This window comes from Cyprinus carpio, chromosome A6 (assembly GCF_018340385.1).
Source record: "Cyprinus carpio isolate SPL01 chromosome A6, ASM1834038v1, whole genome shotgun sequence".
Classification (NCBI taxonomy): domain Eukaryota; kingdom Metazoa; phylum Chordata; class Actinopteri; order Cypriniformes; family Cyprinidae; genus Cyprinus; species Cyprinus carpio.
In genome coordinates this window covers 5,384,969-5,403,922 of record NC_056577.1, presented here as the reverse complement: position 1 = coordinate 5,403,922, position 18,954 = coordinate 5,384,969, and the positions used below count along the sequence as shown (strand labels likewise).

Below are 18,954 nucleotides of genomic sequence, written 5' to 3'. Positions count from 1 at the left end.
ACACACACACACACACACACACACACACACACACACACACACACACACACACGTTTACTTAGCCAACCAAATGGTGACATTACATAGACTTCTCCTGTTTTTATATACAGATAGTTATATACTTTTTAACCTAAACCCACCCCTACCCCTCACAGAAATGTTTACATTTTTGCAATATCAAAAAAACTTTGTTTACTTTATTTTTATGGCAGTTTTACAAATGAGGACTTCCCCAAATGGAGTTTTTTTGGGCGATTTTGTCAGGTTTTGCTCACTTTTGGGTACAAATTTGTCCCCAAAATATATTTAAGAAGGCACACCCACACCCACCCACACACACACACACACACACACACACACCCCCACCCATCACCCCCCCCCCCACACACACACAGAGACAGACAGACAGAGATCCGGCTAAACAATGTCAAACAATGAATAAAAGCAGAAGTGCACTTTTGGCCGTGTCTTAAATGACGCACTTCTTACTGCTTGCTGTCTCGTGAGTCTGCGGCACGAGCTCTGTGAAGTGTGTGTGTGTGTGTGTGTGTGTGTGTGTGTGAGATGCTCAGATCCACCAGCAGAGGGCGACGCCACTCATGAGTCTCTGATCGCACAGACTTTAGTTCTTAAATTAAAGCTGCTGTAAACGATTTAAAGCCTTTTCTGAGCCTTTTGTCAGGCTACTTTCAGTCAAATCTAATCACATCTGTGTCTGTGACAGCTTTTAGCTGATAAGAAACTACCCAGTATCTTAATTTTGTAAGTTTGGCTCATCTGGCATCTGATTGGCTGATGTGTCTTTGGTTAACATCACATTTGGTAATTTCGCTAACATTATGGGAATGTTTTTCTGAATGTTCTGAAACAAGTAACTTAGATTAACATCCAGCTAAAACGTTTCAGAAAAAAATTTCTATAAACAACATTATAAGTAACGGCTAACATTTTGAGAACATTATTAAAGAACAGATAACTTTGAAGTAATGTTTGTTCATACCTTTGAAAGAATCTTGTCAGAGTGTTCTCAGTTTGCTGGCTCTGTGTGAGACGCACTACACAAATATTCACTTATGTATTTCATGTGTATTTGTGTTTAATTTGTTGATTGAATGGTGTGGTGACATACTGAAGTACTGACAGGAAATGGAATCGAGGACAGCCGATCCGTTCTCAACAGCTGTGAGCATAAAGCGTGTGTGTGTTGCAGCCTAAAGACTGGGAAATAAACTGTTTATATGAGGGAGGAATGATTGGACGGCTTGTTGATTCTAGCCCCTGAAGGGTCAAAGTCAAGTTTAAAGTTCGGGGCTTCTTCATTGACTTTTATTGTTGATTTTATTGTTTGTTCACTGAAAACAGAAGGCTTGTTTGGCAATGTGTGCTACAACATTGTATCCTCTCAAATTAACTTAAAGTAAATGTTTGTTGTAACATTCTATTAAACAATAGTTATAATGTCTGTTTATTACAGGCGTTAGAACTACTGAATATATTAGCATACTGTCTCATACAGTATTTATATGCATTTCTAGGCCATAGAAATTATCAACATGATCAAAACTCTTCTGATAAACCATAGTCTACTTCATCGGAACAAATCCATGTATTGATGACCTAAAACTAAATTCAGTATTGCCAACTAAATGATTAATGATTAAAAAATCAACAATAAATGATCATTTAAGTGTCTGAAGTATCAAACTGATTTTCTGAAAGAGGCTACAAAGTCTAAAGCCTACAGACCACAGAGTCTATATGTAAAAATATCTTTTATAAAAAAAAAAAAAAAAATCTTGATTTATGCCGTATACCCAGAGATACAAACATTTACAGGCAGATTATGAAAAATGTAAAAATTAAATTCATAAAATGTCACCCAGAATATAAAACCCTTTTTTTTTTAAGTCTCTTTATGCACCATTTTCCCCTTTTCCACACGCTTCCAGAATGACGGACGTCAGAAACACAGTTTCGTACATCATTAGAAGGGTTCACTGTCGCTGTCAAACACTTGAACACTGATCTGAGAGGTTCGAGTTCTCACATCGATCGTATCACACACATCAGGAATCCTGTGTTCTGTAGACACGTCCGAATGAGGGTTAACAGGTGGCTCGTTTAAAGGGCTGTGATTAAAAAACTCTCATTAGCTTTTTTTAAAAAGGCACCCGCATCCTCTCTTCTTCTTTTTGAGGGTGTCCCGCGTCTCGTCTCTGGGAAGCGTGTGTTTAGACGCGTCGTCTGAAGGGTTCGCCGCGCTCTCTTCAATAACCGTGTCGCTTGTTTTGTCCTTCTTCCCTTTCTTCCACCGCTTTGTGCTAAATGTCAGTGTTTTGAATTTCTTGGACTGTTTCTTCTCGGGTGGAGAGGGAACAGGTGTGAGGTTCTCCAGCTCTTCTGCGGGATTCTCCGGCTCCGGCTCCGGCTCCAGCTCCGGATCGGGCGGCTCCATCTTATTGAAGAAGTCCTGTAGCGGCTCCGTGCGTCCCGGGATCTGTCCGAGCGCTAGCAGGTATTTGGGATTGTGGTACTTGTGTGCAGGCACTTTCACATCTCCGAGGTTGACCTGGAAGCGTGAAGTGGCTGCTTCGGGGCGTTTGGGCACGGCGGCCCGCGACACCGTTCCCGTTTGGGGCTTACTGATGTGAAACACCTTAAAGAGGTCCAGTTTGTCTGAGATGGCATAAAGCTGTCGGAAATCATTATCGTAGAAATCCACCACCTGCCCCGACATCACCGTGATCATGTTTCTGTCCATCCGAGAAGAGCTCCAGGAGAAACTGCAGGAGACACAACGATCCATATGAGATATGACCAACATCATTCAGGAGGTTCAGACTGAAAACACTGGCTCACCTGTACGTTCCAAACATGACTTTATCTCCATCGATGAGCATGTACTTGCTGTGGACGTTTCCTGGGATTTTCCCCACGGACAGATTCAACCCGACTCCCTTTACGGTCCGAGTCCGGACATTCTGACGGAAACATGAACCATTAAACATGAGCTGACATTTTGACCAGACCCATATGGCAAAAATGCATTAATTGCATCCAGAATATATTTAAAAAATATGCTGAATATATTATGTAAACAGTGAAGCTCAATTAAATTTCTTTTTCAACCTTCATATACCAAAATATATTTCAGGGGCAATAAAATACATTTCCTATCTTGCAGTAGCCTACATTTAAATGCAAACAGCAAAAGTGAATAGCTACTAGAGATCAAAATGGGGTTAATGATTTAATAATGACCCCAGTGGAGAGAGTGAGCAGCTTCAGATACCTTGGTGTACACATCTCCGAGGACCTGACCTGGACTCATCACATTCAAGCTCAAGTTAAAAAAGCCAGACAACGACTGTACCATCTGAGACTCTGAGAAAATTCAAGGTATTCTCTGGAATCCTGAAAACGTTCTATATCGGGGCTATAGAAAGTATATTGACTCAGTGCATTTCATCTTGGTATGGAAACAGCTCAGCCCAGGATCTTAAAGTCCTGCAAAGAGTAGTGCACTCCGCTGAGCATATCTCCAGAACATCTCTCCCCTCTCTGCAAGACATCCACACCAGGAGATGTAAATCTAGGGCTGTAAAGATCCTTAAAGACTCCACCCACCCAAAAACGGAGAGGCTCAGAAGGAGTTTCTTCCCTCACGCTATCAGACTACTAAACATGGACATTAAACACACTGCACTTTAGAGACTCTGGTAGTGTAGGGTTGCTCAATAACTCTCTGCACACTGCACTTTTTTGAGATAAGCTAGCTCTGCAACTCATCCTCACTGCACATTGTTTACATCTCTGCACATCATCTGTGTAGCAGTCTAATATATTGTGTATATTTCATTATTTGTATTTAATTTTCTCTTATTTTTTTTCACAGTCTAAAAAGAGTATGCCAGACCTACATTTCACTGCTTGTTCTATGTCATATAACTTGTAAGTGACAAATAACTTGAATATAGTATATATATATATATATATATATATATATATATATATATATATATATATATATATATATATATATATATATACACTTTTTTTGGGGAACATTTTAAAGTATGTTCCTTGCCAAATTTTATTCAAATGTTCGCATGTGCTATAGACTAAAAAGTTTTTGTGATTTTTAATATATTTTACTGCTTTAAAAATATATATTTATATTATTATATATTCAATAAATTAAAAAAATATATAATTATAAAAAATAAAATATATTTATATATTTAAAATAAAAAATATATAAATATAAATATAATATTTATATAAAATATATAAATATAAATATATAATAATAAATATATAATTCAATATATATATATATATATACACGGGGTGCACATAATTTTTAGGATAGCCTTGATTTATGCTTTCTATTTGTGAATATAAATCTTATATAGTACAGTTTGTCGATCTAAAATGGTAATTGTGTATTAACAGTGTTTTTAATGGTTTAGTTGTGTACCTTCAGCTCTCTGTCTCCGACCTTCAGCCGGCTGCACATGTCCAGAAAGAGCGGCGCTCCCTGATCGTCCAGCACAATGTAGACGGGCACGCCGCGCTTGGACGCCTCAAACAGGTCCCGCAGAATCTGCAGATCGGTCAGCAGGTCCATCACGATAGCCACGACCTGGACAAAACACAGACAGACACTTCATTCATTCTCATCAGCAGCAGATGAACCGAGAATATTGATCCTCTGCCTCTGACTAAATTATGATTCATCAGATGGAACTGAAGCCTGTTTATTTGAAAAGATCTTCAATATTACCCATCCTTGCTTCCTGTTTCAATAGAGAAAGTGTCAGTACAGGAAAGAGAATGTGTTTGTCAAAGCATTCAGTGCTGTTTGTGGATCTTCTCGTTAATGATTGCTGTGGATCACTGAACATCTCAGACTGCTGTGGCACGTTCAGTTATGAACCCTGCATAATGAATGTTGATGAATAATTTTGTAATCTGAACGCAAATGAAATTTGAGGTTTTTAGTGAATAGTGGCTTGGGTCTGTTTCTAACCCAAAGCCTCTCATGACTCATTGATATGATGTTTCCAGAGGAGACGAGTGTTGATCAGGATTACAGGAACACTTCAGACTGTAAATATGCAGAGCTGCTGATTCACACACTTTCTTCTTCCCAGCGCTCTCTCTGTTTTCTGATCTTCCAGCTGACATCTCACTAAACCCAGCAGGAATACATAAGTGTGTCTTTCTTCCTCTGTGGATTATGGTTTATTTGTAAAGGCTGGTAAGATATCAGTGTGATCTCTGTACGATCAGACACACACTCAGGAATCTGGAGAAACCGGCCTGCTGTGCTGAGACTGATTTTCCTCTGTGATGAAAACCAGAAATGAGATTTGCATGAACACAGTGAAGATGATTTGTGAGATTAAACACACTTTCACCCCGATCAGCTCGGCGCATTATTACACACACACACACACACACACACACACACACACACACACACACACACACACACACACACACACTCGCACACACACACACACACTCCCTGCTTCTTTCACAGGACAGATGTTTGGGGAAACACAATGTGTGTAATTTCCTGTGAGTCAGTGATTCCAGATCATGTGCAGTCGCTCCTCTAGAAACAGACGCTTTGATCAAGTCTGAACAAGATCTGAAAGCACTGCTGGAGATGAGAAACAGAGACAGACCTGTGTAAACTGTTGTAGATCTAATGGGGCATTTCATGCAAATTTACAGTTACAGTACAGTTTTTGATAGTGAAAATAATCAACTGTAAAACTGACATTCCCAGATTCCTGTGTGATTTTTCATTTCATTAATTTTCTGATCACTTTAGTTACCTCTGAAAAGCTACTAATGATTCCCTGTGTAGGAGCTGTCAGTGTATTATATACTGTAAATAAATCCTTTACAAAATTATTAATATAAAGTCTATTTTTTTGTATATTTTTAAATGTATTTTGAATTGTGCACTTCATTCCGTTGTTTTTTAGGGTTAACATAAATGAATGGACAATATCCTGGCAGAAAAGTACCAGTACGTTTTTGTTTTTTATATATTTTATTTAATTCATTTTTACAGTGTAAATATAAAAAAACAGATTTTAGGAATTTTGTATATTAACATTATTTAAGTTAATGATATATACATTTTACTGTCCATTTAAATTCAATCTGTAAAGCATAAAATGTTGCAAACCCAAAGCTGCCAGTTACATTTCACACCTTGTTTTTTTGTTTTTTAAGTGTACTATTATAAACCAGTTAATTTAGATGCTAATCACATGAGGCACATCTATCCCTGACACTTCCAGAGTAATGAGTGACAGCGATCAGAAGAGAAGAGAAAACGAAAGTGATGATGATGATGATGAGCAGCATTCCCCATATAAATATTTATCACGGTAACCACAGTAACCAGCTGATAGCCTACTAGTTAGGGATTGTTAGTAGGCAACACAGAAAAGTGGCACCCTTTAAATTAACTGGTTTTAAATCAACTAAATATATAACTTTATACAAAAATAAAAAATAAAAAAAGTTTTTTACAGTGTAGCATACACTAAAACCTCTTCATAAAGTATGTCCATGCAGTAACAGTAACAGAATCTGACTCTGAACGCGCTCTGACCTTGCAGGACTCCTGTATGAGTTTGCGGGTCACCTCCTTGATGTGCGGGCTGTTCTCTTTGGGCGGGTGAGTGAACACTGACACTCGGGTGACCCCTTTGAAGAGCCCGGATGAGGGCCAGCCGATGTCCAGCGGCGGAACCTCGGTGTCCGACATCTGCGGCCAGTACGTGGAGCGCAGTGACCCGGAGTCGTTTCGGCTGCCGCGGTTCGCTCCATCGTCTTCCTCGCTCGGGTATTTGACGAAGGTGCCGGTGATGGTCTTGATCTCCCGCGCAGACAGGAAGTCTTGTCCGTTCTCGTCCTTCAGGAGGTTCTTGAAGGCTCCGTCTCCGTCGGTGATCAGGCGCTCCAGGGCCGCCCGCTGCTGCTCGCTGTAATAGAACTGCGGCCGGGACTCGGGCACCGCGGGGGGCATGAGCCCGTCCTCCAGGCACAGCAGCTGCGACTCCGCCATGACGCGCTCGGAATGCCTCACCTGCGCTCACCGGAGCTCGCGTGGAGTTCACGCGAAATGCGGTGGAAGTGAAACTTTGTCTCAGCACGAATGACTCCAACAGGAGGGTTGAACTTGAACTTCATCCAAGAAACAAATATTTGGACTTTGAACATTTCTATGTGCATGTGCGTATAATTGAACATTTCGGTTTGTAAATCTATATGTTATTTAAGTGAACATAACCACTGGTTAATTATAAGTGGTTTAGACAGTTGGAGCTGTTATAAAATATTAATAAAATAGAAATTTGTATTAAATATGTGAGTTCTGACATATAAAACCAGTTAAGGCCCTTTAACACTCAGATGAACTGTGGATCAGTATCATTCATCACTTTAATATTTCATCACTTTCAACTGTTTCCTTCCTTATTCAGACCAGACCAGCAGCTTTAACTCTGATGTGGTTTCGTTTATTTCCCTCTGCATCTACTTTTACTCAGATATCGTTTGATCATAGATGTAAGGATATTCTGAAATGCAGTTGCTGAATTTTAGCTGAAATTTACTGGTTTGTGTTGATGTGATGTATATATAAAATAGCATATTAAAGGAATAGTTCTTCCAAGAAATGAAAATAAAAATTTCACTTCCTCCAGTGAAAAAGTGTTCTGGTGTGAATCAGGAGAGAAATCTGCACAGATCAAGCAGCGTTTAAACAGCTCTAAACAAATATGTGACTGGATTTTGATGTGAGAGATGCACTTTTTCACTGGAGGAAGTGTTATTATGAATTATAAACTCTATGTATTTGAGTTAAAAACGTCTTAATGCTGGATGTGTTTCAGCTTCTGTCTTCTCCAGATGTTCACTGATGGACTGGAGTGCTGTTGATTACTTGTGGATTATTGTGATGTTTTTATCAGCTGTTTGGACTCTCATTCTGACGGCACCCATTCACTGCAGAGCATCCATTGCTGAGACACTGATGCAGTGCTACATTTCTACAAATCTGATGAAGAATCTACATATTAGATGACATGAGGGTGAGCACATTCATAGCACATGTTCATTTTTGAGTGAACTATTCCTTTAAATGAGAGGTTAGAGTCAGCAGGGTGTGGCTCGCTGTTTGATGATGAAAGGTGAGCCGCACAGATCAGAATCTAAGCAGCTGGTCTAAAGGGAGGTTTTGTCGAAAGAAAGAGAATTCTGATGTTTTTCAAGATTGTACAACAATTTGTTCAATAATGTTGTGACACGTTTGTATGTGTTATTAAATATGGATTTATTTATTTAATACTTGGATGAAGATCACATCTCAGGCAGTTTATATCCAGAGGATCATACAATTCTAAAGGATTCATAAACTTGTTTGTAAAAGTGCTCAGACTAAATTTTTCCAAATCTCTGTGCCAACAGGAAGAGCAATGCTTTACAGGTGTGTGTGTGTGTGTGTGTGTGTGTGTGTGTGTGTGTGTGTGTGTGTGTGCATGTGTTCTGTACACATGACAAGGTAAAAATGTGTCTCTTAAATTCAGAGCTGTTAATGTATTTATGCATATATCATTATAATGCAACATCATGACTCAAAAAGCAGAAGGTGAAATTTTAAGCCGAAGGTCTGTGTCACGGATCCTCAGACCGGACTGGTGTAGTTGACGGGGAAGAGTCCGGTTCTCCCGCGCAGAACACCTTTCCACCAGAAACGATCGGACTGATCTAAAACCTCGATAATATCTCCAGCATGAAAGTTCAGCTCATCTGCGTCCTCCGCAGTGAAGTCATACATGGCCCGAACCTGCGGCGCAGACGCCTGCACACACAAACAGACAGAAGCGTCTGATTTAGCACTATTGACAGATCGAACTGCGTATTATCATGTGACCTGTGTGTGTGTGTGTGACCTGTGGTGGTGGTGAGGGTTCGGGTGGGCGAGGACAAGCTGGGGCTGGTGTTCTGTAATTGTGTCTCTCCTGCAGAAGAATAGCATAATGTGAGACTGAAGCTCATCACGTGACTGTCGTCACAGGAGTGACAGCAGCTGTACCTGAGAGATGGGCGGCGGTTCAGCAGACTTCCTGTGCGGGAAATCAGAGGTATTCTGGGTGAGAGAGAGAGAGACAGAACAGGAAGAAACACAAACAGTGAGTGTTTGGAGAAAAAAACATGTTCTGGAGAAAATGTGAGCTGAGCAGAACTCGCTGCCATGAGCGCTTTAGGTGTTTGCCATGTGTTAACTTGGGTCCTCTAATGTTTAACGGTTGCTAAGGTGCTGCTAGGTGGTTGCTATAGTGTTGCTAGGGTGCCCTGGGTGTTGCTATGGCAGTAGTGTAGTAATATTCCCATGGTTGGACTCACCCGCTGCTCTGTGAGCAGGAAGACGCGGCTCTGTTTGGAGATGGAGTTGTGTGTGTAGAACTCCACCAGTCTGTTGAGGGAGCTGAAGGTCTCGCTCCACAGATAATACTCACCGTGCCGGTCTCTCATCACTTTAAAGTGCTGCACGTCGTTCTCATGTCTGACGGCACAAACACACATGAATAACACATTTATATTCACATTAGCATTCAAGATCACCAGCACAGTGTGTGTGTGTGTGTGTGTGTGTGTGTGTGTGTGTGTGTGTGTGTGTGTGTGTGTGTGTGTGTGTGCTGTACCTGACAGAAATGGAGAATTCTCCCGGTGAACTCTGGGAGCCTCGGATGAGGAAGGATCCGACTGGTTGATACATCAGTTCTTCCTGTGCTGACTGACGGCTGGTGTTCTCCTGATACCAGCTGGAGAAACACTGCTTTAATACTTAATACATTATATACAAAATGAGTTTGCCTGTGCTGTTGCTAAGGTGTTGTGAGTGGTTGCTAAGGTCAAAAGTGTAGTTTGAACAGCAGAAAAATACACATGATCTTTAGTTTGAACAGTGTTTTAAGAAATTAAGTTGAATAAAAGTGAGATTTAATGCTTAATAAAAATTATGTAAAATTTAAAATAAGCTGATAAAGTACAAATACTTAAAAAAAAAAATTAACTTAGGTAAAAAACAGTAACAAAGTAAAATACTGTCCACCACTGGTCATGATAAATGCATTTTGTGGCCTACCAGGGCATAATAATAATAATAATAATAAATAAGTAAATAAATAATTTTTTTTGGTTGATTTCCAAAAGCCACAGATAGATCTTCCGAATTTATTTCCAATCATATCATTACCAGTCTTCTCCTCTAGATGTCACTGTCTTATTTGTATTTGTTCCTATTTACACTACAACAGCCTTAATTATGTAATATTTTTGAATAAATCTGAAAATGATAAAAGCAAGTTTATATTTTGACAGCGTAAACTCAAAGCCAAGACATCTCTTTTGACTCGAATGATGGAGCAGGTCAGATTTCTGTTAGAGTAATTATGCGGTCAGAAAGACAGAGCTTCTATTCACGCAGGCAGTTTAGTTTATAAATGTGGCTTCATTAAAACTGCATGGAACTGAAGTCTCTTTACTACCTAAAATAAGAAATAACCACAGGGCGAGACTTGATGTTATCCACTGGCTGCTGATTGGACGTAAAGAGCTGCTTACTGGAATAGAGACAGATCTGATTGGCTGAACTGCAGCACACCCTACATAAGATTTTTCATTTTTCAGGTCTAGAGCTTTGAATGGGAATCTGTATCAATATCCAGCCCTACAATTAAATGTAATAGTGTTACAGGAGCTCTAGAGATAGTGAGGACTGACCAGGCAAACATCACTAACTGCAATGCTGAGTGTCAGTGATCTCCTGTGTATTGGTCAATCTGGTGTTACACAAACAGAATATTGCAATTGTTCCGTTCGCTCTCTCTCTGTGGCAAGCCATTTTAATATTTAATCCTTAAAACATATTAGTATGTAGTTTAATGTGACTAGTACTTATTGTGTTAGCTACTAGTATCTATTTCAGTAAGTACTAGTACTTATTCATTAGCTTATGGTACTTATTCTTCAGATACTTGCACTTCTACTTTAGGTACTAGTAACATTCTTAAGCTATTTATTCATTAGATACCCTCTTTGATACTAGTAATTATTTCAGTAGTGACTTGTAACTATTCTACTGTTACTAGTAACATATTTCACATTTTTACCAATGACCTCTATAGATTTGGAATAAGCACTAGTATCTAATAAGTGTGTACTAGTATCTACTGAATGTGTACTAGTATCTAATAAGTGTGTACTAGAATCTACTGAATGTGTACTAGTATCTAATAGATGTGAACTAGTGTCTACTGATTGTGTAGTAGTATCTATTGAATGTGTGCCAGTAGTTAATTAAGTGTGTACTAGTATCTACTGAATGTGTACTAGTATCTAATAAGTGTGTACTAGTATCTACTGAATGTGTACTAGTATCTAATAAGTGTGTACTAGTATCTATCTACTGAATGTGTACTAGTATCTAATAAGTGTGTACTAATATCTACTGAATGTGTACTAGTTTCTAATAAGTGTGTACTAGTATCTACTGAATGTGTACTAGTATCTAATAAGTGTGTACTAGTATCTATCTACTGAATGTGTACTAGTATCTAATAAGTGTGTACTAGTATCTATCTACTGAATGTGTACTAGTATCTAATAAGTGTGTACTAATATCTACTGAATGTGTACTAGTATCTAATAAGTGTGTACTAGTATCTACTGAATGTGTACTAGTATCTAATAAGTGTTTACTAGTATCTACTGAATGTGTACTAGTATCTATTGAATGTGTACTAGTATCTATTGAATGTGTACTAGTATCTAATAGGTGTGTACTAGTATATATTGAATGTGTACTAATATCTACTGAATGTGTACTAGTATCTAATAAGTGTGTACTAGTATCTACTGAATGTGTACTAGTATCTTATAAGTGTGTACTAGTATCTACTGAATGTGTACTAGTATCTAATATGTGTTTACTAGTATCTACTGAATGTGTACTAGTGTCTTATAAGTGTGTACTAGTATCTATTGAATGTGTACTAGAATCTACTGAATGTGTACTAGAATCTACTGAATGTGTACTAGTATCTACTGAATGTGTACTAGTATCTACTGAATGTGTACTAGTATCTAATATGTGTTTACTAGTATCTACTGAATGTGTACTAGTGTCTTATAAGTGTGTACTAGTATCTATTGAATGTGTACTAGTATCTAATAGGTGTGTACTAGTATCTATTGAATGTGTACTAGTATCTACTGAATGTGTATCTATTGAATAAGTACTATCAAAAATATGTTCTAGTATCTAGTAAATAAATACTAGTATGAAATAAATACTAGTATCTATTTAATAGGTATGAGTATCTAATAATAAGTACTAGTGTAAAATGATTATATATTATATAATGACTAGTATCTAATAATGGGTACTGTCATCTAGAAATATGTATTAGTCACTATTGGTAGTCCATGGCAAAAATCGAAACGTGTAACTAGTAACATCAAAATTGTTATTAGTAACCATTGAAATAAGTACTAGTATCTAATGAATAAGCACTAGTAGCTACTGGAAAAGATACTAGTAGCTAAAAATAAGTATTAGAAGTATGAAAACATATACTAGTAAATGTTTATAAAAATAGATTAAATGTTAAAACAGCTTGCCACAGACTCTGGCAGTCGTGTTTCAGTGAGATGTGACTTCTGTTACCTTGGGAAATGGATGTTGATGTAATTCCGTGGAACGAACCCTTCCATGCCACCTATTTCTGCTTTGAACCAGTCGTCATTGGTGCCTAAAATCTACAGAGGAGCATGTGATGATTAAACTCACGAGAAGGAGCTCCTGAAGTATGGACAGAACTCTGGTTTGAAGTATCTGAAAGTGTCGGTGGATATGTGATGCATACAGTATGTGCAGTGAGCTGCAGATGTAAATGTTGAACACACCTTGATTATATCTCCCTTCCTGAAGCTCAGCTCGTCCTCCGCTGTGGCGGTGAAGTCATATTTCCCTGTCGCCTCCATGATGGAGACAACTCAGAGACTAGAACGAGAAACACAGAATAAACAGAGTGAAAACTGCAACTTTAACGAGTCATACACATGAAACCACACGCCAGTCAAACACTGCTGACATTCACATCGTAACCAGCCGAACACTCACACTAAAGCATAACCACATGAAAGAGACACATCACCCAGACATGTCCTTTCTGTCGTTTACTGACCCTCAGTCAGTACTTTCAGAACTTTCCAAGTCTGTCTTTCTTCTTTCAGTCATTCATGTCACGCTCCGGCCTGAACTCACACAGTCAGTGACATTCACTGCAGTTTCAAGTGTGTTTGGCCACGACTAACTCAACACTTTCGGCTATATGTTCACTGAGACGCCAGACATCACAACACAACCTCTGATTGAAAACTCACACAAACGATGACCTATAAAGAACTCAGATGACTTCCAGCTAACAGGCAACTTTCTCAGAACGATCTGGCGAGGTTCTCGCAAAGTTACGAACAAACCTAACGCTAATAGAACATTTGTTCAAAGTTATCATTATCAAAACATTAGCTCAAAAACATTATTTATTCATCAATCAGGGAATGTTTTTTTAATAACTTTTTTTAGTTTTAGGCTGTAATGTTTTAAATGTTACTTATTGCTTCAGACGGCTTAGAGAGCAAAAGCAACATTCCCCTAACATTCTTTTAATCTCCTCTCTAATACTGAAATAATCAAGAAAAAATGTTTTTAAAACTGGACTTTTTGAATGTTCTGAGGACGATCAGAAATAAAATTTTCATAACATAATGGGAATGTTAGCAAAATGTTCTTAGAGCATAATTCTGTCAGTTGGGGGAAAAAAATGTTTCGGCTGAACAAAAAAGAGATTTGCATCAATCTTTCTGAGTTATAACATCTTCTAATTAAATAATATTTCACTAACAAACTACTTTGTCTTACAGGAGCTTAATAAATAGCATAAACACTCAAACTTAAGGTATCTGTTGGAGTGCTGGCCTTAAAACCAATTCAAGCATTTCAGGTTAAATCAGCAGACAGCAAAGCACATTCTAAAAGTAAATTACTGTATTTAGCATGTTAATTAATGAATAAGTCTTTGCCATTAGTTCAGTCATTGCTCTTTGCAGCGTTTGAAAACAAAACTGATTTCAGACAGACTTCTGAGGCAGCGTAATGATTTAAGCTTAGGTGATAACAAAGGACATATTAATTACTACAATACCAATTTTTCATTGGAAGTGACATCAAAAGTGAGAAAAGTTGGTCAGAAATGTACATTTACACACAAACTGACCATCGACCGCAGCTTAATTTATTTAGCTGAACTACAGAATCACAAACAACAGACTGTGGATGCCGCCTTCAGAAATCAGTCAGATGGAGGTGTTCCAGTAGACATGATGTGACACGATCACTGGATTCATCCTCCCTCCGTGTGATGTTTGCAGAGGCAGTATTTTCAGCTTGTGGACGCAGCCGTAGAGTCATTGTAGACCTTCATGTATCCACCCACAATCTAACCATGAGCTCTGCTCTGCAACGCCAACCACAAGCAAACATTCAGCACAACAGAAACCTTCTTTAAATGTCAAATGTCAAACAGCTCCGTCCCTTTACTTAAAATCACACTTAATTCCAGCCTTTACACTCTTGATCATATCCTGCGAACGCATGCTTGGAACTAAAAATCCACAAAATCATCAACACACTTTCAAGTTACTACAACTTAATAATAATAATAAAAAAGCACAGAAAATTGAGTTCAAATTGCAAACAATATTAGGCTGATGTAATGATCAGCATTATTATGTCATCAAAAGGTTTAATTACAGTTTTTTAGGACTCATTTCTCAATACGCAAAACTCTACGTGAGCTAAAGTGTGGATAATTAATTTATGACTGCTTTGGCACAAATCGCATTCAGTGACGGTCAAATTACATCGATGCTTTTCTCACTCCACCAAACTCTATGTACCTACAGGCCAATTTGCAAAACTGTTCAACCTAAGTTCAAAACCTAACATAATACAAAACTGAATAAGACAGAACCCTGCTACATTTCTACAGTAACACCGTAGTGAAGTATGTGCTGAATCTAAACAATCAAACACTATCAAAACTGTCAGTCTCTAGTCTTTCAATTACATTACCATCTCTAGAAATAAATTTGTAGTGTATTGTAAGCATGAAGCATGTAACAAATACCGCAACAAACTCTAAACAGTAGAAATGTCTCATTCTTGTTTTGTAAAGAGATTTGACGAAATTGTATAATGCTGTCTTTTAGGTGATAGTTTTATGAAGGACAGTGTGCTTGTTGAGTGTTATAAAAGAATGAGTTCATTTGAATCATGTATGAAGTGTTTTGGTAGCTGTGTTGAGAGTTTCGAAAAGTGACCTACATATTGAGAAATGTGTCCTAGCGTGTCCTTGTAAAAAAAATAAAAATAAAAATAAAAAATGTAATCAATAAATTAAACTTTGACTTGCAGCAAGTTATTTAAGTACTAACAGATCCCCCCGAATGATGCAATTATGACTAAACAGGTTGCTTTTCAAACAGTAGTTTGTGTAAGTGACTTTAATAATCTCTTCTGTTTGAGAACAATTTCTCAAAAAAAAAAAAAAGCATATCTCAGGACTTTTTCAACTTTGACAACATCATGGCTTAAAGTATGAATGCTGCATCTAAACTACATTCAATTGAAAGTAAAAATGTGTAAATGAATTTAAGTATTTCAAAGTAAAAAGTCAACTTTTTGGAAATTGTCTCTTGACTTTGAACTTACAGAATTTTTAAATTCATCGTCAGAAGATTTTATAGCTGGTTGATGCTGGAATATAATTGTGTATGTATTGATCGCCAACCGTTTTCCTTCAGCAATGACTAGTGATAAAAGATGATGGAATATAATTGTGTGTTGATGCTGGCGGTGTAATCCTGTTGAATTGGACAATTGGGGTAAATTACTTATTTTGTCTTCTGGGAAACATAATTATTTTATGTAGTTTCTGAACAGCAGTACTAAATAAAACAAAAAAAAAATCATCATTTTGTTCACAATGCACCGTGTTTCCTTCTGGAGCGTCTGTAAATGTGTTCATCTTTTGTTATAGTTGTGTTTGAGTCCCTCATTGTCCTCAGTGTGAAAAGATGGATCTCATAATCATACGCTCACTGTTGGAAAGGGGTGAAATACGCAGAAGATGCTTATTTAGAAGATGCTTAAGGCACATTAACAGCTATCACAAAACATAAACACAGTCGTGGATCATCCAGGTAATGACACACAGTGTAACAGTTATAACATGTTGACTTGTGGAGTAAATGTAAACATCTGTTATGTGAAGTAGCTTATTCAGGACAGTACATGCAATTGTCATAATGCCACTTATTCTGTTCAAATGATGCACATTTTGTATATTCTGCAGGGGTTTGTGAACTTCTGAGCAGAGGTGTCTGAAGCACAAATTCCCCAAAATGCAGTGATGAGGTTTGTATTGTAAGCAGCTCGTGTTCTGCTCACCTGCTTCCGTGCAGCTGCAGCAATGCAAAGCCTTTCATCTCATTTGTGTATGGTTTTTGCTCACGGATCACAGGCAGATTTGCTTCACCGAAACACACGTTTGATCTCAGTGTAAAACTGGAATCTTGCAACATAACGGTTCAGCGTGAACCACTGATGTGCCTGACATTATGTGTCAGCTCTGTGAAACAGCGGGGCTAGTTGTCACTCATTTTTGAAATTTAACAAATTGCTATTCCTTCAGGTTTCTTTTAATTTATTAAAATGTGTTAAAATGACAGCATATAAAACATGTGACAACTTGCCCCTAACCTGATTAAAAATACTCTTGTTCTGACAGCACAGTTCAATCTTTGAGTCCGATCTACCTTCTGACTCTTGTATGGTGTCAGAGTGCTTTTGTTGTGTCAAAATATGTTAAATTAAAATAACAAAAACAAGCATTTTTGTAAGTTTGACTCTGAGATCCTGTGATTCTAGCCTCGCTTACCCCTTTAATATACTGGAGATGTGTGAGTTTGTCATCAACAAAAACACTTTTATCAGACGTGTATCTCCTCATGAGTCTTTGTTAACGCTGAAGGTTCAGAAAGAGACACTGAAGGATGGGGTGAATCTAGAAAGATCATTGTACTTACAGCTCATGAAATGATGATCTGTCTGTCTGTCGTCTGAGCCTCACGATGTCTGCTTCACCTGCAGCTTCGCGCTCAGATATTATTTCATAACACTGGGAGGAAGAACAGAAGTCAAGCTTATCTCACATTCAACATGACGCGCATGCATGACGGTAAAAAGGGGAAACAGAAAGTGTAAATCATCTTCCCCTCCCTCTGCGAACACACACACACACAAACACACACACACACACACACACACACACACACACACACACACACATTTGTTTCACTACATTCGTGACTTCATTTGTTTACCTATCAGGTTAATGATATTTTCTACAGAAACTTGTGCAAAATAGTAGCTTTAAGTACAAACATGGTTTAATCGATTTATAAGACCTTTTTAACTAAGGACTAGTAAACTCTTTCTTACTAGTAGGTTATCATGATATTTCACTAAATAAGTCAAGACATTTACAAGTATAATTAAATAAGTATACCCTCACACTTCCTGTGTGTATGAACACGGTTTAGTCTGACAGAGATAAGAATGCCGAGTCTATTTGTACTTCTGCTATTTTGGTTGACTTTAATTATTTTGCACTGTTTTCATGTTTTTGCTGATTTTGCACATGCACCAGAATCAGCATACAGACATAGACACCAGGGGTTTGTTTAACGTAAAGTGATGTAACTCACCCCTTAACCACCTTATACTTGCACATCAAATGTATTTAATTAAAATACAAGTCATTTGTAATCTGAAAATACAAAAACACAAAAAATATTTACAAACCATTGCATTTAGCGGTAACACTTTACAATAAGGTTCCATTATTTAATGTTACAGTTTTTTACAATCACTTTGTTACTATTTTCAGAACCTTGATGTCATTTTTCACAACTCTAGACACAAAACTCAAAACCAATGATCAAAATGCACATTTTTCAAAACTTTAATCCTTTTCTCAATTGCTTGGATACAATACACATAAAACTTAGATCATTTGTTCATTCAACAAAAACCTGTTCAATATGACACAACTTAACATCAAAGTGCTACTATTTCAAAAGGCAATTCACACATTACATTTCAAATGAGTGTCTATTAATTTCCTTACAATGATCTAACTATCAATTGATACAACTGCTCAAAATCAAAAGTAACTGTTGCATTACTCTTAATGCATAGTTGTATGGAAACAGACAAACAATCTTCCATGTTTAATGTAAATCATGAAAGTTTCAAGATAACGAGATTCATTGTCACCAATTAGCGTGGAGCATCAACTAATTAGACTACAATATCCATGGATGTAGCCTAATATTTTATCATAATGCTTCATCACACACTGTGTCTATGGCCCCAAATACTGTACCACCTTTTCAGACTATTTACAGTATTGACAGTACTGCACTGTATAGATGCAGGCCCTTGTAATTGCTTGTCCAATTCTGCCAACTCGTTACTGATGATTGAGTGCACATTGTGGAATGAGTATATAGAGAAGAGTTGATTGGGATCCAATTGCAAGAGCATAGTGATACGTAACATGGAGCCAGCAGGTGATGAAGGTTAAGCAGTGGTGGGAGGAAGACGTGTTGGTCAAAGGAATGGTCAATGAAGACATGTTCAACAATGTGGGATCCATAAGTTTGTCGACTATTGCATGCATACTGAAAAGGCACCAGGTATCTATAAAACAACTATACCGTGTGCCTTTC

At 37.7% G+C, this 18,954-nt stretch overlaps 2 protein-coding genes across 2 annotated transcripts; both read right to left on the bottom strand.

Moving 5' to 3' along the window:
• Positions 1–1,297: 1,297 nt before the first annotated feature.
• On the bottom strand, positions 1,298–7,270 carry LOC109092101 (protein FAM83F-like). Its single transcript, XM_019105820.2, has 4 exons — positions 6,641–7,270; positions 4,481–4,645; positions 2,860–2,981; positions 1,298–2,783 (listed from the first exon to the last, which is right to left on the bottom strand). The coding sequence occupies exons 1-4, from the start codon at positions 7,094–7,096 to the stop codon at positions 2,150–2,152; spliced, it is 1,377 nt and encodes a 458-aa protein (XP_018961365.2). The 5' UTR covers positions 7,097–7,270; the 3' UTR covers positions 1,298–2,149.
• Positions 7,271–8,344: 1,074 nt separating this feature from the next.
• On the bottom strand, positions 8,345–17,403 carry LOC109092100 (GRB2-related adapter protein 2-like). The gene is made up of 8 exons (XM_019105818.2): positions 17,248–17,403; positions 13,003–13,099; positions 12,764–12,855; positions 9,738–9,857; positions 9,439–9,598; positions 9,128–9,181; positions 8,985–9,053; positions 8,345–8,893 (listed from the first exon to the last, which is right to left on the bottom strand). Exons 2-8 carry the CDS (start codon positions 13,078–13,080, stop codon positions 8,717–8,719), a joined length of 750 nt encoding a protein of 249 aa, XP_018961363.2. The 5' UTR covers positions 13,081–13,099; positions 17,248–17,403; the 3' UTR covers positions 8,345–8,716.
• Positions 17,404–18,954: the final 1,551 nt, after the last annotated feature.

Excerpts from the sequence above, each read along its gene's own strand:
- LOC109092101 (XM_019105820.2), bottom strand. The coding sequence starts at position 7,096 with ATGGCGGAGTCGCAGCTGCTGTGCCTGGAGGACGGGCTCATGCCCCCC. Across the intron at positions 2,982-4,480 it reads TCGGAGACAGAGAGCTGAAG|AATGTCCGGACTCGGACCGT; the intron begins GTACACAACTAA and ends TGTTTCCGTCAG. Across the intron at positions 2,784-2,859 it reads GTCATGTTTGGAACGTACAG|TTTCTCCTGGAGCTCTTCTC; the intron begins GTGAGCCAGTGT and ends TGTCTCCTGCAG.
- LOC109092100 (XM_019105818.2), bottom strand. The coding sequence starts at position 13,080 with ATGGAGGCGACAGGGAAATATGACTTCACCGCCACAGCGGAGGACGAG. Across the intron at positions 9,182-9,438 it reads TCCTGCTCACAGAGCAGCGG|AATACCTCTGATTTCCCGCA; the intron begins GTGAGTCCAACC and ends TCTCTCACCCAG. Across the intron at positions 8,894-8,984 it reads AACCCTCACCACCACCACAG|GCGTCTGCGCCGCAGGTTCG; the intron begins GTCACACACACA and ends TTGTGTGTGCAG.